Source organism: Halichoeres trimaculatus, unplaced genomic scaffold (assembly GCF_033239565.1).
Source record: "Halichoeres trimaculatus isolate MK-OKI-2021-1 unplaced genomic scaffold, fHalTri1.1 fHalTri1_scaffold_19, whole genome shotgun sequence".
Taxonomy (NCBI): domain Eukaryota; kingdom Metazoa; phylum Chordata; class Actinopteri; order Labriformes; family Labridae; genus Halichoeres; species Halichoeres trimaculatus.
The window spans coordinates 11,596,645-11,612,814 of record NW_027437197.1 but is presented as its reverse complement, the minus strand read 5'-3'; the positions used below and the strand labels follow the sequence as shown (position 1 = coordinate 11,612,814).

General features: G+C 37.5%; 1 protein-coding gene across 1 annotated transcript in view; it reads right to left on the bottom strand.

The window, feature by feature from the left end:
* Positions 1-14,367, bottom strand: part of ube2f (ubiquitin-conjugating enzyme E2F (putative)) — a 31,772-nt gene extending 17,405 nt beyond the window's left edge. Inside the window, exons 1-6 of the mRNA XM_074694402.1 lie at positions 14,131-14,367; positions 11,808-11,994; positions 10,255-10,284; positions 8,309-8,374; positions 1,950-2,017; positions 47-117 (exon numbers count right to left, since the gene is read on the bottom strand). Of these exons, the coding sequence (XP_074550503.1) occupies positions 47-117; positions 1,950-2,017; positions 8,309-8,374; positions 10,255-10,284; positions 11,808-11,922 (350 nt within the window). The 5' untranslated portion in view covers positions 11,923-11,994; positions 14,131-14,367. The remainder of the gene's footprint in view (positions 1-46; positions 118-1,949; positions 2,018-8,308; positions 8,375-10,254; positions 10,285-11,807; positions 11,995-14,130) is intronic.
* Between the last annotated feature and the right edge of the window lie 1,803 nt (positions 14,368-16,170).

Sequence of the window (16,170 nt, the reverse complement as noted above, 5' to 3'; positions counted from 1 at the left end):
AGAGTATTTTCCCAAATTCTTCTTTTGAAGGTGTAAGCCACATTACCTTAAACAAATCTCTCCATTCTCTGTGATGTTAGGATGCCATATTCTGGTCAGACATCTCACTTTTGGAGGCTGGACATTTACAAGGGAGAGAAAGACTGAGTGAGTGATAAACAAGTGTGCCTTTGATGATGCTGCATAAATAATTTACCTCACCGGCTTTTAACATGTAGTACTTATTATTAAGGACAAAGATTCCAACTTGATGTTGTAAGAGATTTTACACTAAATAACTGAAAAACCGACGAATGAGCTTTTTGCAAAGTACTTGAATATCAAACACTGTTTCTTTAAACAGAATTTTCTAAAGGTACAGAATTTTCAAACGGGTTGAGGATCTTACTCAAGTTAACCTTGTCCTTACTTTGTTGAAGGTATTCTGGGGAGATGCTTTCAAAAACACATCAATGGTGTTTTCAATGATACACAACATTGAAATACTGTACAAAAGTTAATGGAGTTTAATTTAAAAAGTGAAACTCAACTATTATATAGATTAACTACATTGAGTGGAATATTTTATTCTGTGTGCTTTTTATTTCATTTAATTATGAAAATGACTTAAAGTTGGTTAAAGCCAAAAATTCAGTATCTGAAAAACAAAGAACATTTCATAAGACCAGTGAAAAATGTTTTTTAAAAAAGAAATCTTGGCCTTCTGGGAGGTCTGCTCATCAATATGCACTCAATGCTTGGTCCAGGCCCCTTTTGCATGAATTATTTCAACAATTTAAAGCAACCTGACTTTATGAAAAACTTTGTTTTTTTTAAATTATAAAATATTGCTCAGAAGTAAGGGACAGCCGTATTACTAAAAGTACAAAAAAAATCATCAATGGTTATTTTAGCACTAATGCCGGATTTCTCTGATACTTAGCACAGCTGTCAGTCCATCTGTAATACAAGTTGCTTTAAATAGACTCCATTTTTTCTTTACAGGGTTTTCAGCGCTTGGCAGCTACTCAGTGAGGGGCTTTCTTACAGTCTGAGAACACACTGCTGCACAATGCAACCAGGATGTAGACAGCCCTTGCCAGTTGATGTAATTTGCAGGCTAAAAGGTATGAAAATAAGACTCCCCTGCTGTTATAATTGCTCTTCATGATTACTGGCAGCGTCATGAGTATCATCCCCCCCGCTTGCTGAAGCAGCGTTTTGCAATTTAACTTCATTATGAATGTAACTTGACTTTATCAAAGGTAAGAAGAGTGATAACAGAGCCCCTTCCAAAATTTAATAAAACTTATCACACCTCTTTCCCCCTAAGACCCTTCACAGGAACAATTTTCCACCTGAACGCTGCTTGACAGAACTTTATGAACAGATTAACATTTCATGATGAATGTTCATTATTTATCATTCTTCAGCAGGCATCACAAACTGCAAGGGATTGCTGCATGTTGGGAAACAGTGTGTTTGTTTAAATGTGAAATGAGAGACATTACGACACAGAGTGTACATAAATACGTGTGCAGCGATAAGAACATGCACAAACAGAAGACGGATTCAAAGGCTAGCACACGCTGGCAAGGTGAGATAAAGCCTGCAGAGAAGAATTAATGGATGAACACAAGAGGAGGAGAAAGATGGAAAGAATATACTGCCTAGGAGGAAAAACACACAGGATCAAAGCACCTCAACATTAAATTCTTAAATGAGTTTTAGTCTGTGCCTACAGTTACTAACTTAACAGCATTATGTCTCTGTGCCAGACTGATCCATGCACAAAATAACAGGGTAGTCAGAACAGACCACAGTCTGACAGCAAGCCCAGTAGGGTTGTTATTTATTAAGACCAGGAAACTATCACCTGACATTGACAGCAGAAATTCACAGGCAGGTAACATAAACACACACAAACCGATTCCCTAGATAAAACACAAGGAGAAAACTGGGGCACTTACCACCATGTTATAGGCTTCAGGGACATCGATTTCAAACTGAAACCTTCCACTTTGGTAGTAACCCTCATCTGGAAACACATAGAGGAGAAAAAAGAACAATGATTTAGTAATACAGGCAATTAAGGGCAAAACATCGCCTCTTTCTACATTTCCCCAAGAGACAATTGGTCTTCAATACCTGCCACATCCTGCTGTTTAGGATTAAGAAATTTGAAAAAAATTAGGATTAAACTATGTTTACTGACTATGTCATCTTGCCTCCTTCCAAATAAAAAGTCTGGCTCAGATTCAAAGACTGCTTCCTGTAAACTGGACAGGTCAGAAAGCGCATCTTCAATCAGCGAAGTCTCACTTCTCTCCTCCATGACTTATAAAAACTTAACCCAGCTCCAGGTGTTAGAATCTACTCAGAGATCAAGGGTTTCCCCCAGGACTTTTTGAAACTGTGGGGGAGCCACTCAGCCCCCCACCCCCCTGACACAAAAAAATACTTTGAATTTATTAGAATGGCTGACGCACATACTACATGTTTATACTAAAATCATATATATATATATATATATATATATATATATATATATATATATATATATATATATATATATATATATATATATAATGGTTAAACAATCTTAGTTACTCATACTTGTTAAAGTAGAGAGTGAAGTTAAAGAAATAATGGTGATAATTTGTATAAATGTACACCCTGGTCACCCCTACCATGACACCCCATTCTGATAGTCTGGACGCGCCCCTGCACAGAGGCAAAATTGGTAACATCGGTATGAAAAGCTGACAGACTTCATGGATCTGATCCATAAAAATGTCACTGCTATAAAATTAGAAGTAGCCATAACAAATACCTGTGAATAGATGAAAGAACAACTGAGAAAATCCCTCTCTCCATCAACTGATGAGTTTCAATTTTCTGTTTAGGTATATTACACAGCAGGCAGGGGTAAAGTAGAGCTGGGTTTCTCTTGGCTAACAACTTTAATTTTCTTGCCAGAGCACTCATCACTGAAACCAAGAAGGATTAGAAAACAGCACGGATCAACTGGGTTAGCTAACACAGGGGAGGGAATAGGAGATCAGCAGAGAGAAGTTTGAAGTATCTTGGAGCCTAAAGTGTAATATTTGGTGCTCCTCCATTGTTTAACTGCTTACTGTACATTAAGCTACTCGTTAGCAGACTACCAACCTAAGACATGAGCAAGTTAACACAAAAAGATTATTTTGTTGATCAAGAAATGATTTATGTTACCGCTACAGAAAGAAGTCCTTCTTTTTTAAGATTAAGGAGGCAAGCATCACAACTATTCAAATTATTTAAATTATCACAATTTGATCATACACCCAAACTTATTGTCTTTTCCTCAACAAGCAAAGATACAATGTGCCAGACTCCTTCCATAGAATCCACTGATGTAGCATAATGGTTGGTTAGGTTGTCTCTTGTTTTGCTGTCAAGAATGAAATGCCATTGATACAAAGTTTTGACCTATCAGGATCAAGTATTTCAGACAGCTCAGTGATACAAAAGAAGATGTAAATCATAGTTAAAAGGAAACAGTTTTATCTTACTCTCCCTCCCCCTACCTTTCTGTGTGCTTGCTTAGAGTAACTGAGCAATCTGAGATAAGGGTCTCAACAAAAGAGGCTTCGAAACCACATCAGATCCCGTTCCCTTTGACAACAGAGATACGATTTAATTAGACCGCACTAAGAGTCTTCCCTGTATTATACATGAGAAAAGACAAGGAGAGGACCAGCTGAGACCCACAGCTTCAGTGAAGTCAGTCACAAATAAGGAGGGAAAAATGACATTTTCAAAATAGAGATAAACATAGGGTGAAATAAGACAGAAAATACAAATCAAGAAAACGCAACAAATGAGAGGAACTCTACTGACAAACTGCTGCAGTGAAAGGTCATGAATTATTCAGTACAGTCTTCAGTGAACTGGAACCATCAGTCTGTGCTGTCACAAGACACTGGGCACACACACACACACACAGACACACAACCACACACACACACTCTACCTAACACCTAAAACTCAACATCCAAACTCCATATCTCCAGCATAAATCATTCCAAATGACTGGAGACACTTTCTTTGTTAGATTTATGACTCAATGTGTCCAGAAAAGTCTGCAACAAATAAATTTGTAAAATCTGGCAGAGCAGGCTGACTGCCTTTGAGGGAAGCTGTGAATAGTTGCAACATTTGATGCTGTGATAAGGAACTGCTAACAGAACACACAGGAACAGCACTGCTCCTGATAGAACTCCAAAGGAAAGTCATTTAAAATCACAGTTTGGCACACATCAATCCACCCCTCTCACAAAAAGAGAATAAATATATATTCTAACATTTATGGTATAATTGCCTCCTCAAGCTGATGTATAAAGAACAAACTTCAATCTTCTATAACTTTGTAATGAAATTCATATCAGTGTGTGTTACAACATCCACATGACCTCTCACATTTGTGGATATCATGATCCTTTAATTATTGTCTACATCCATGTTAAAAAGTCATGAGGGGCACCAGCAGGCTCTTTTATTTGCTCAATAAATGAAACCAAATTACTAAAGTTATTTAACCAAATCACTGGACTGTAAAAATTTGGCTAGACAGAATCGTAATGCCATTAACTCAGCTCCAAATAGTCCTTTGTGAAATAACTGAACATGGAACTATCACAGATGCACTGTACCACAGTAAATAATAAACAAAAAATTTAAAAAACCTGGGCTAGTTTGCTGAAAGGTTGGTTCCTGAACTTCCAGTCATCATCCAGTAAAATTTTTTTCTACAGAAAGCCCAATGTAAGATTTGAAGTAAATAAGCAGTTTTAAACCCACTATGAGCTCATTCTGACCCTAAATTACAAAAACTTTAAAAAGAGAATATTAACCTAAGTATCTTTGTTTTCACTGAAAAGTTTCTAAACTCTTCCTCAAATGATTTATTTGAAAAGTTTAGCAAATTTATGAGGAAGCAGGCGCATCTGAAAGACTGAAACAATGGGATGTTTGTGTCCTTTTTTTCCTCATTGTTTTAATTTGAGAACCAAGCCCAAAAAAATAACATGTGAGAATGTGTTCACCCCAGGGTGTTGCTCTTGTCCCCATTCCTCAGACACAGGGGACGTTGGGTCACAGCACAGAGGCTGCATGAAAAACAGAAACTACAAAAGAATCATATTCATCAGCAAATGAAATGCAAATGCTTTTCTGCGTCTTAATTGGAAAATTGACTTTTTTTCCTTCATCTTTTTGTTGCTTTGAAAATGTTAATTTGTGGTTGAAAAATGTTCAATAAGCACATGACTCCAAAAGTACAAACAATAAGCATGAAATAAAAAATATTGCGAAAGTTTTAGAAGGAAAGGAGCGAGTATGAGTTCCTAAATCCTTGAAGCAAGGAAGATTAAAGTTTGCTTTGTTTTAGGAACCATATTTATAGTGATGTGTTATTCAAGGCATTAACTGCATAAACTTGTTGATGCTTAACATTTCCTTTGTAACATTAAAATAAAGAGGAAAAAGAAGAAAAATGACGACTGTAAGTAAGTCTTGAGTTCCAATGACATATCGAAATGATTCCACCTTAAATGCTCAGGATACACAATTCATTAGATAACCTGCATGCTGAAGTAGTTTCTGCATATTTCTATTCTTTTTCTTGCTTCACTATGCTTGACTTTGTGGAAGTAATATACTGCAATTCTCTCCGGTGATGAGGGTGTTTGAAACACAGCGCGTCTACCAATTAGTATCTTAAGCTTCAACCACACTTTGTATTTCCTTTCACTTCCTCTTGGTTCATCAAAGAAGAGTGGGAAATGAAGGCAGCATACAAAACAAAATATTCTCACAAATTTCCTTTTGAATACAAGCCTTGTAAGGGAAGCAGAGAGTGGTTTATATGACAGCTGTGTGAATGCAAATCAAGCAGAAAAGATGAGGTTGTTGTGGAAGTCCTAAAAACAATATTTCATCAAGTGTTAGCCTGAGGCTGGCTTCAGGAGTATAAAGCCAATTCAACAAAGTTAGTGTTAGTTACACCTCCTAAACTTATGATGCACATTCTGCTGTTATGAATCTCACTCTGCATGAAAAATAGTATTTGCTCTGTTCTGCACCAAAATACAAGTCAGTCAGAGAGAGAGAGATGAGCATGAGTTCTCCTCTTGAACGTGTATTTATGTTTAACTAGGGACTCCAAGGTTTTCAATAATTCAGCAACTCTTAATCTCAAAAATTCAATCTCCTCCTTTAACGCCTCTTGCAGAACATGACACCAGAGCTTCCCTCTAATTGCTGATCCTCGCTTTTCTCGGCAGATTTTGCTTACAAAGGCCTTTGTGGAAACTTAGCTGGAGTTACACTGCCTACTCAGGTGACAGAGAGATGGATAGATCACAAGGCTCACACACAAACACTTGCACTTAATTGCTGTTCACACTCACATACATATGCCTCTGAAAAGTGTGTAAAACTTGTATACACCGCCTTCAAGATATAAAGACGCCTTATTTATGGCTGAATTGATGCAGCAACATCCAATACACTGAGGTGATCTATTTACAAGTGACATCGCTGAAATGCAGCTGTTGATGCTAGCTTTGCCTGAAGAAATTTACCAGACTAGATTTATGAAGACAGAAAACTGTATTTCTGGCCCACAATCTGAACAAAGTGGAGTAAATATAGTATTATATATTAGTATTATATTATATATAGCATTATATAAAAAGACATGATGATTCTAAGCTTTGTCTACATGTGGGAAGCATTGCATAAATCCTGGAAATTAGATTCACTACACTCATTCTTTTCACAAAGCCACTATTTGAAAGGCTACATTTATTTTGAGAATTACAGTTGTCACAAGACTCCATAATTCAACTCTGAAGTGTATTACTCCAGGTCTTATACCCCATATCCCCGGAGAGTCTTGAAGGTGTGTCATTAATCACAAGGCTGACACACAAAAACATTATATTTAGAAATATGGACATAATTGTTAGAAATAAGTCAACGATACTGTACATTTTCCAGATATGAGTTATTTTGCAGAATTAATGGCTAAAGCACTGTTTGGAATACTCTGCCCACACGTCACTTCTCTGTTTGACAGGGATATTATTCATCTCTCTCCCTGTACCCATAAAAACGCAGAGTTTTTATTTTTTCTCTCCCTGTCTCTGGCTTTTGTTCTTCCTGTCATGTATCGTCAAACCCTGGATGGCGATAAGATTTCCACATTCTATAACAGACGGAAATAAGCAGGAGACATTGGACTTGATGATACATTGAGAGTAAGTGTGTGTTTCTGTGTGTGTGTGTGTGACAGACAGAAAAGGAAATGAGAGGTAAAAGAGCCCCCAGAGACAAGGGGGTAAGAGGTAATTCCACACCAGTGTGTTCAGTTTGCAGAATATTTGACAGGTAGAAAAGTTAGCTGGAAACACTGCTGAGCAAACAGATTGAACTTATGGAATAATGAATGGGAAATACAGAGAAGACCGCAGTACTTTTTTGAAGACACACTGGAGTCATTCAAAATTGCAGTCCCCTTTTCCATCACACTCAAACATCATCCTCACTCAGAAACCCACTCACACAGACGCTGCATGATTTAGAAGTATGACAGCTCAGGATGAGCAAGCAGTGGTGGCAGCAGTGGATCCAAAGTGTAGCTGAAAAATCCTTTAGATTTGCTCTTTGTATTTAAAGGGCTAAGATTACCAAATTTATCTGACTATTTGAGTTTTCATTTTTCTCAGTAGACATGCTCTTAATCAAATTTACAGATTCAATACTTTAAATGTCCTGCATCAAATTCCATCACTATCCACGGTGAAATTAAGAGCCTGTTGTGCTGTAGCTTTTGAAGAGCCATGGAGCCAGTGACTCTGACAGGCAAATGTCTGAGGTCTTTAGAACAAACATAATCATCCACTTTGAATTTGTTTGTTATACTTGGAAGCACTGTATCAGTGTGGACTGAGGAGCCCTTCTTTTCTTAAACCACAGGTTATTTTTTCTGCCGTCTGCCCTTGACTATTGACCCCTACATCAGTTTCAAGGCCAGCTTCTGGGGCTTTCATAAGGAGTCAATAAAACCACAACCTTAACTGAATTTTAACAGTCATTCCTTTTGTCAGATATTAACCCAATTTTTAGAGTACCAATACAGATAAAATTAAAAAACTGAGAGCATTGTTAGCACTGAAAGGCTGGAAGATTAAAATGGCATTAGTTGTAGCATTTTTAAAATCTATTTCACTATTGAATCAACAATTCACCAAAGAATAAAAACCAAAGGGATTTTTTCTCTTACCAGGAGACACTGCCAGCTGAAAATGATGCAGCTTATCCTCATCTGGAAAATTGGCTTTGCATGTACCTGATGGAAGCAAAATTGGACAATTATTACTAATTCTGGTTAAAAGCTGGTGTCAAAAGCAGCAGAAAGGGAGAGTACTGTACCATTTTAAAACTTGACTGGATGTCAGATATCTCCACTGAAATAAAATTTACTCAATTTTATTTAAACGAGATTGTACCTAAGCCAAAATTTCTTCACACTTTCACTATCAGACAACAGGATTACTTCCTCAGGACTCCGTGTGTCACCACGTTTCCCCCTGGTGTTCACTGACATGCACTGCGCCCAAAACAAGTGGCATCACCTGAGGCAGTGTTTTTAATAGCGTTAAAACATGAAAACTTTAGCTTGAAGCTAAATATCAATATGAAATTAAGTGGATGGTTTCAATCTGACTCCAGCAAAGTCATTGATGATTTGTGCCAGTTTTAATATTATCATGCAGCAGGAATACAAACTTATCATAATGAATTTTAATTACTAGTGCTGGTATGGCCAAGCAGCTGGGTGGCGTGCCCTTGAAGGGCCATCTCCAGCCTGTACCAAATTTCTACATGACTGTTTCCAAATCCACTTCTCCCTGAATCTCTGAATAAAGGTTTAAAAAAAACCTCAAAATTATTACTTTTTCAAAACTTGTTATTACATGCATCATGATACTCCAAAACGTAACACATGGCAAGTACAAGGAAGTCATCGCTGACAGTGTAAATGGGATCTAAATTATGCAGAAAAAAGCAGAAAACTACATTTCGGTTGATGGTGATGCTGTGCAAGGTCTGTATTAGGTTTTGGAAACCTGCCCTTCTAACTTTCCCTTTTTCTTTTTTTTTTCTTCTGTGAGTACAGCCTTAGTGTTCAAACAGTGCAAAAATAAATTCAAGAAATTGTTTTCTTTAAGGAGAGGTCCAGATCTTGCTTCTCACTTCATCATCTCTCTTCTTACTGCTAAACTTTGCCAGCATAGTATTGTTATAGGGAGTTTCAGTCTGTTTGACCCTGCATGCTAAAAAGTAGCATTTAGAAAAACATCAACTTTTGCCCCGATGATCCCATTTAAATCAAGGATTATTAAAAGGCAAATGTATAAAAGTGAGTCTATTTCAGCATCACTCATAAAGTCCTCACAGTAACTTTAAAACAACAATGCAAATTCTGTCTTTGATTTCACAATAAAAACAAACTCATGTTTTCTCTGTTTTAAGTGTGGTGTGGTACAGGTTCTGAGTTGTATCAGCTCTCGATGATTATCTTCTTGAAAATATGTGCGACACAGAATGTTTCCCAGCAGAAAGTTGGCTTGGACCAACTTAGTGGCCAAATCGATTTGATTTATTCTCAAGCACAACAATAACCAGTTAACTGCCAAACAATAATCAAATACATTTCGTTTTGGATTCAAAATGAAAGCCAGCCCAAGAGTCTGTTTGTACAACTAAATCCCACGGCAAGACATAAAACAAGCATGACACTAATCCCAGACTCGCAGTTCATTTGTTTATACTCAGGATTATGCATCATAACAAAGCAGCATTTCAGTGGTTAGGCTGAGGGATATCATAAACATTACAAAGCACATATTTAGGAAATTAATAGCAGATCAGACTCAAAAACACACTAATAAAATGAATAACAGAAGCCTGGCTTGCAGTAATCCAGTTTGAAGTATTGTTTCAGATTTTTTCCACCCTTTGCTAACTCACTCATACTTCTTTTGTTTCCAAAATGTAGCACTGTACAAATTTATGGCATTTCAACTCAGTAATTCAACTGACGCAAGTTAAGATGCATTGGCAGGAATAAAGATGCCATGCTGAGCTAATGCAAACATGGAAAGAGAATCAAGGAGTAACAATCTCCAAGAAAGCAGTGTGTTTGGAAGAGTGAAATACACTTACTAGGGAGGTTGGCTTCAAGTTCTGCAACTTCTGTTGAGAGGAAAGAGAAAATAAATAAAGTAGTACAAACAGAAAGTCACAAACACACATGGCCAGAAATATCAATATCCATAAACACAGACAGCTGAGTCTGCCACGCTCATTAAATGAGGAACTGAAATGCCACCTGATCAATTACAAAGATTACCTCTGCATCCAAACATCATTACTAAAATGCTAGGAGTGAAATAAATTGTCATAGGAGATGAAGCAGAAAAGAGGATGTAGTAGTGAGTTACAAAACGAGGGAGGAAAAATAGAGGGGGGGGGGGGGGGCAATACAAACTAACAAAATGACATGAACAGTGGAGAATTGTTAAGCCAGCATTGCTTCTGGCTGAAGTGTGCCTAAGTTTTTAAGTTTAGTTCTCTCGTACTGACACATTTTTCACTGTGTGTTTGTGTCAGCTTTTTAACACTTTACAAACACAGCTAAAGGGAAGAAACTGTCACTCCAGGCAGATTGCAGCTATGGTGAGTCATACAAAGACTTTTCCATTGTCATGCATACGGAGGTACTCTTTAAAATGTGCAAGGCGTAATAATTAGGTACTTACTTTATCTCTTGCCCCTTCACATGGAGGTCAGAGCACAAGGTTAGATATTTAACAGCTCCCTCTGAGATAGCAGGGTGTTACTATTAAGCCAACAACTCTGTAATTTCAACAAGTACTTTTCTCCAAAGCCATATTTTAAATGAAAATGTCTCCCAAAAACTAACACATATTTTGATTTCCGTGTTGTCATCTTTGGATTGTTAAAAAGAGTCTGCACTTTGGCTCATGGTGTGCCTACCTGATATCATCTGACGTTCGTGTTTGTCTATATAACTATGTTTCTTTGGTTACAAGCTTAATACTTTCACATAATGATCAACAAGTTTTGATACATGGGGCAGAACAAGATGATGGCAAAAACAAAATAAGCAAAAAAACAAAGCTAGCAGTAATAAATCATTTGGGAGGTTTCTTTTATTAACAGTGCGCACTTGGTTTAGGCCCTGCATCGTTGTTAAATAACACCTCAGTTTCAACACTGGGGCATTTAAGCCTCAAGCTTGAACCAATGACATCAAACTACAGTACTTCAGTGTCCTGAGAGGAATATATCATCTAATAGGGAAATTAAAATCCACAAAAGAGAGCAGCAGTGTTCCTTTGCACCTACCTGTTAAAGGAAATGTAAATGTTTGTAAAAATAACTGATGTCTAATCTACTCTCAATATAAAGCTCAATGTTTTAACTTGTGATGCACTGCGAGTCTTGATGAAAATGGTTGAAAATTCTTAGTAACATGTTTTCTAATCCATTATTAACAACATAGAATATTTTCAAAGACCTTAACACAGATAATTTTTCAGGATTTATGGATTTACATTTTTAAAGTCCACTTCATGGTCTAATAACCCAGGTTATTGTGGAGACCCTGCCACCTTTACTCGCATTAAACTGTCATAAAAAATGTCCCCAACTTAAGCTCAACTAGAAAGTGAAGTGGATGATGTTTCTGTCACCTTTGGTAAGGAGGCGGTCCCTGATGGAGACCCTGTGGGTGGAGTCTGAGGCTCCTGAGGCACGGCCCGTCTTTCCTCCATCGTCCCTCTTCAGCTTACTGGCCAACGTAAGCATGGCTCTACTGTTGTGGTCTGCCTCCGTCTGCCCCACACTGCTCTTTGCTGGACTGCAATGCTGCTCAAATGCCTGGATGTAAAAAAAAAAAAAGGATAGCATGATGCTGGACTGTAACAGGAAACATACATACAAACACATACACATATCTTCATGCAAAGCCTGACTTGCAGCTGTGAATGTGAACCCAACGTTGCCTCCCAAACCTGTGGCAATAAAGTCAATACACACACTAAACAATTTATTAAGGGACAGCAACTGCAACAAGACTACCCATTGTAGATCTATCAGGGGGCTTGAAGTGGCCGGCTCATCAAAGCCAGGTTTAAGTGTTTTAAATCTAAAGGGGAAAACTACCTCTTTCGACCATGAGCGCCCATGATTCATTTCAGCTTGCTGTAAGAAATATTGGAGTTAATGAATTAATGAATCATTGTTGAAAGCTGCCAAAACACTACCAACACAATATCTGTTGTGATTAAAATCAGTTTTTGTTTCATAATGAGGCTGTTGTAAGCAACAACTTACCCAGAAGTTCACAAAGAGATTAAAAAAGACTTTAGTCTGTTTTGATTAAGACAAAGTGAATGTACCAAACAGACTGACAGACCACAGGGACAAGCATCTACAATCCTGACAGTGAGCCAAGTTGCTGAACAGCTTAATGCTGAAGAGACCCAGCAAAGTAACAGGAAGACAACAGAGAATACCGCCATCCTTCTACTGCCAGTTCTCTTACTAATGATGCTGAAGCAGGAAGCACTTGTGTGTGGTATCAGAGCATCTCACTCAGAGATAAAAGCATTCACTCTTCATAAACACATCATGTGGTAACAATCACATCACGGGAGGTGGATTCTGGGTTTGTCTTGTTCAGTTTTGATCTGGCATTTGTGTAATTATGTAACATTTCCTGTTATAGATTTCTGTATTGCACTGCAGTAGCACACTCATTAAACTGTGGGGGAAGAAACTTTTTCTAAATATCAACTGTAGTCATTAAAAAGATGTAGAGACAACATAAACACCAGAAATGTAATAATAAACAAACTGCTGTTGTGGCCAAATGTTTTGAGAAAGGCATAAATTTTGTTTCACAGGGGTCATTTTTCATGGCATGTAATCAGTTTTCAGTTAATTGCAATCCATCTGATCACTTGTCACAATATAAAGTTAATATAAATTGCTAACAAAATAACAGGGACACCAAACTGTAATAATAATAATAAGAATAAAAAACCCTTAAGCCTCACAACCACACTTACTTGATCAAGCACAACTCATTCTTGCTGATTCTTCCGCTCTAAATATGTCCCTTTTTGCCTCTCTGGTTGAGCCCAATATCACACTCTCTTTCTTTTTGTACAGAGAAAAAGAAGATCACACACTGAAGATTTTTAACCCTCACTCAGAGATCAGCTCACTGGCAAAACTGCACCCTGTGCCTGGTCTCAGCACTGAGGGGTGAAAGGTATCAGGTATCCCTTAAAATCTGTGTCAGGGAGGTTGACTCTCACCCACCTGCCCCAGCTGTCAGTCACTGCCCCCTGGCGCTGCTCACACTACACATACTACCTGGATGGTAGTCAAATAAAGGAGCCATTCAGTACAGTTGGATAAGAAATGTCATACTCGCTAGGATTAAGTATGTGACATGTTCTTGCTGTTGGAATATCAGACCTGACTTTAGAATAGACAAGTTTGTTTTCAGGGTAAAGCAGCTCGTTGTAGCCATATTAAAACAGCAACTGTTAGCACACAGGCTAATTTCCCTCTTCAGGACACAGGGTGTGTTTGCTTAGAAAAACCAAACTGAATATCAAGAATACTCAATGAGTTCTGCTAACTTTACTTTATATTAAATATAGACAGGTATTTTCTCCGTCTAAGACTCAGTGTGCTACTGAAAGCAAGTGAATAGGCTTTAAATGACTGCTAACATGCATTTATCTAGAAGTTGAGTCACTGCATCGTCATTAAACTTACTTCCATCCCTAATCGTCCTAACAAGCCGCTATCACTGCTAAACACAGCTAGCTAGAGATACTACCCAAGCTTCAATTCACTCTCAGCTCAGATGTCTTACTCGCACATGAGTATATGGAAACATACAGCTTATCAAATTTTCCAAAGTTGCTCCCCGAAGTTCGTGAGAAAGTCTCAAGCTAGCCAGTGTTAGCCTGCGTGTTATCTCAACGTTGTTTTTACCTGCTGTCTCAGAGCTAGCGCTCCCTGCTACACCATGCTCAGCTGTCCTCCTTTGTGTGAGCCGAAGTCTACAGCTCCGGCCGGAGCTTATCTGAGAAATATCCGACTATAGGGAACCTGTATGATGATTATTTTGGGTCTCAGAGAGGTATTGAACTGATTGGAGAATCAGCTGTCAGAACTTCGTTCCGGTGTCATGAGCATCGGAAACGCAGTGAATGCCGGTCGTTATTGATGTCCGTGTCGAAATTGCGAGAGATAAAGAGTTCCACAGAAATTTAGTTCCATACGGATCTAGATGTATTTTTTTTACGGTAGAAAATAAAACTACACTGATTTTTTTTTCCATCACATTGTTCAATTCGTTTCTATTTTATAAATGACACTAGTGTATTAGAGGAAAAAAAACCAAAACAAAACAAAAAACGTTTACACTTTCTTGGATCCTCCATTGCATATTTCATCTTCACCCAGCATTTCAATATGCAATTTACTCACAGCTCAAAGTAAAGTCTTCGCAATCAAATGAGGAGGGAGGAAGTATTCTAAGTATTTAGAAAAACAAAAAACAAAATTTACACTGCTTTGTATCTTGAAAATTGTGCCAATACTTCCTTCTGTAGAAAAAAAAACATTTCTAACCACCAGTTATTTTCTTATCACATTGTTATAGGGTTTACTATTATTAGATTGTTTAGTGTTTGATTTATTATTGTTTCTCATTCTACTTGGACGGACCAAGAAATATTGCATCTCTCAGCCATAATATGACAGCAGGGTACATCCCTCTCTTGTCGTCATCCATCTCTCTCCTTGCTTTTCTTGACACCACTTTCTATGCTCCCCCAGTCTTAAACAATATCTTTTCACTTTTTATGCTCCCAGTGAACTTCTGTGGAAATCAGTCACATATTCACTCCCTCTAATTTTGCACAGTTGTTGCTTTCGATTAACTGACATGTTCATAGATAATATAAAAAATATTTTTAATGCCTTCTATTCACAGTAAAACAATCATGAAGATTATAAAATTCTATATGATATTTAGATAAATCAACATGCAGAAACCTATATGCTTCTCAGACAGACAAAACTGACACATTTAAAAAAAAAAAAAAAAAAAAAAAAAGGCTGACTGTCTGACAGGACAGCTCATTCTCTTCTCTGAGCAAACAAAATGTACCCTTAAGTGTTTTGACATATCTGTGATTCACTCTGCTAGCTAGACCCCTGAAACATGGGGGCTGTCAAGAACTTGATTTTAACTGGCCTGCCTAGTCACATGAAGGTTTAAAAATACAAAAGTATTTGTCTTGGCACAGTTTATTGTATTGTATTTTTATCTAGCTATACACCTGTTTACACAGGTGTTGGCCATTAGGGGTCCAGCTGTGGATTCATCCTTGAACCCTTCTGAACTGAGGGCAGAAGATACTTTGGTACATTTTGATGTGAGAGAAAGTACTTTGCTTTAGATTTAAAGAATGGGAAAAGAACAGCTGAAATAATACTTTAGTGGCTGCATTCAGTTAAAGCCTTTCACAGATTGATTGTTAAAATTAAACAAGAGTGACTGCTTTTTGAAGAAAGAAAATTAACACAAAAAAGAATGAAAGAAAGAACAGATATCTTGATGGAATCAATATTTGAAGTGAGAACAGAAAGTTCTCTGAAAATGAAGCATAGTGGATTTCTGCACACAACAGATGCCTCTCCTCAAATGACACATGAGAGGGAAAAACACTTCTGAGGATGGAGGCTATAAAATATTTCTGTCACTTCTGGGTCTTCCAGCTTCAAGAGAGGATAATAAAAGTTTGTCATACTCTTCTTTCCAAAGGGGGTGATCAAATACAGGGAATGCACCTAAGGTGTTTCAGACTTCTGTTTATCTTATTTTGACAGCTCTTGAAAAAAAACTGAATATTAAAAAAGCGTATTTCAACTTTGATGTCTGTAGCCCGACAGTGATTGCGAGAATATTCACCTTGAGCCAAATGCATCTACTTTCTGCATGCCTGATTAAAAAAAATATACTAG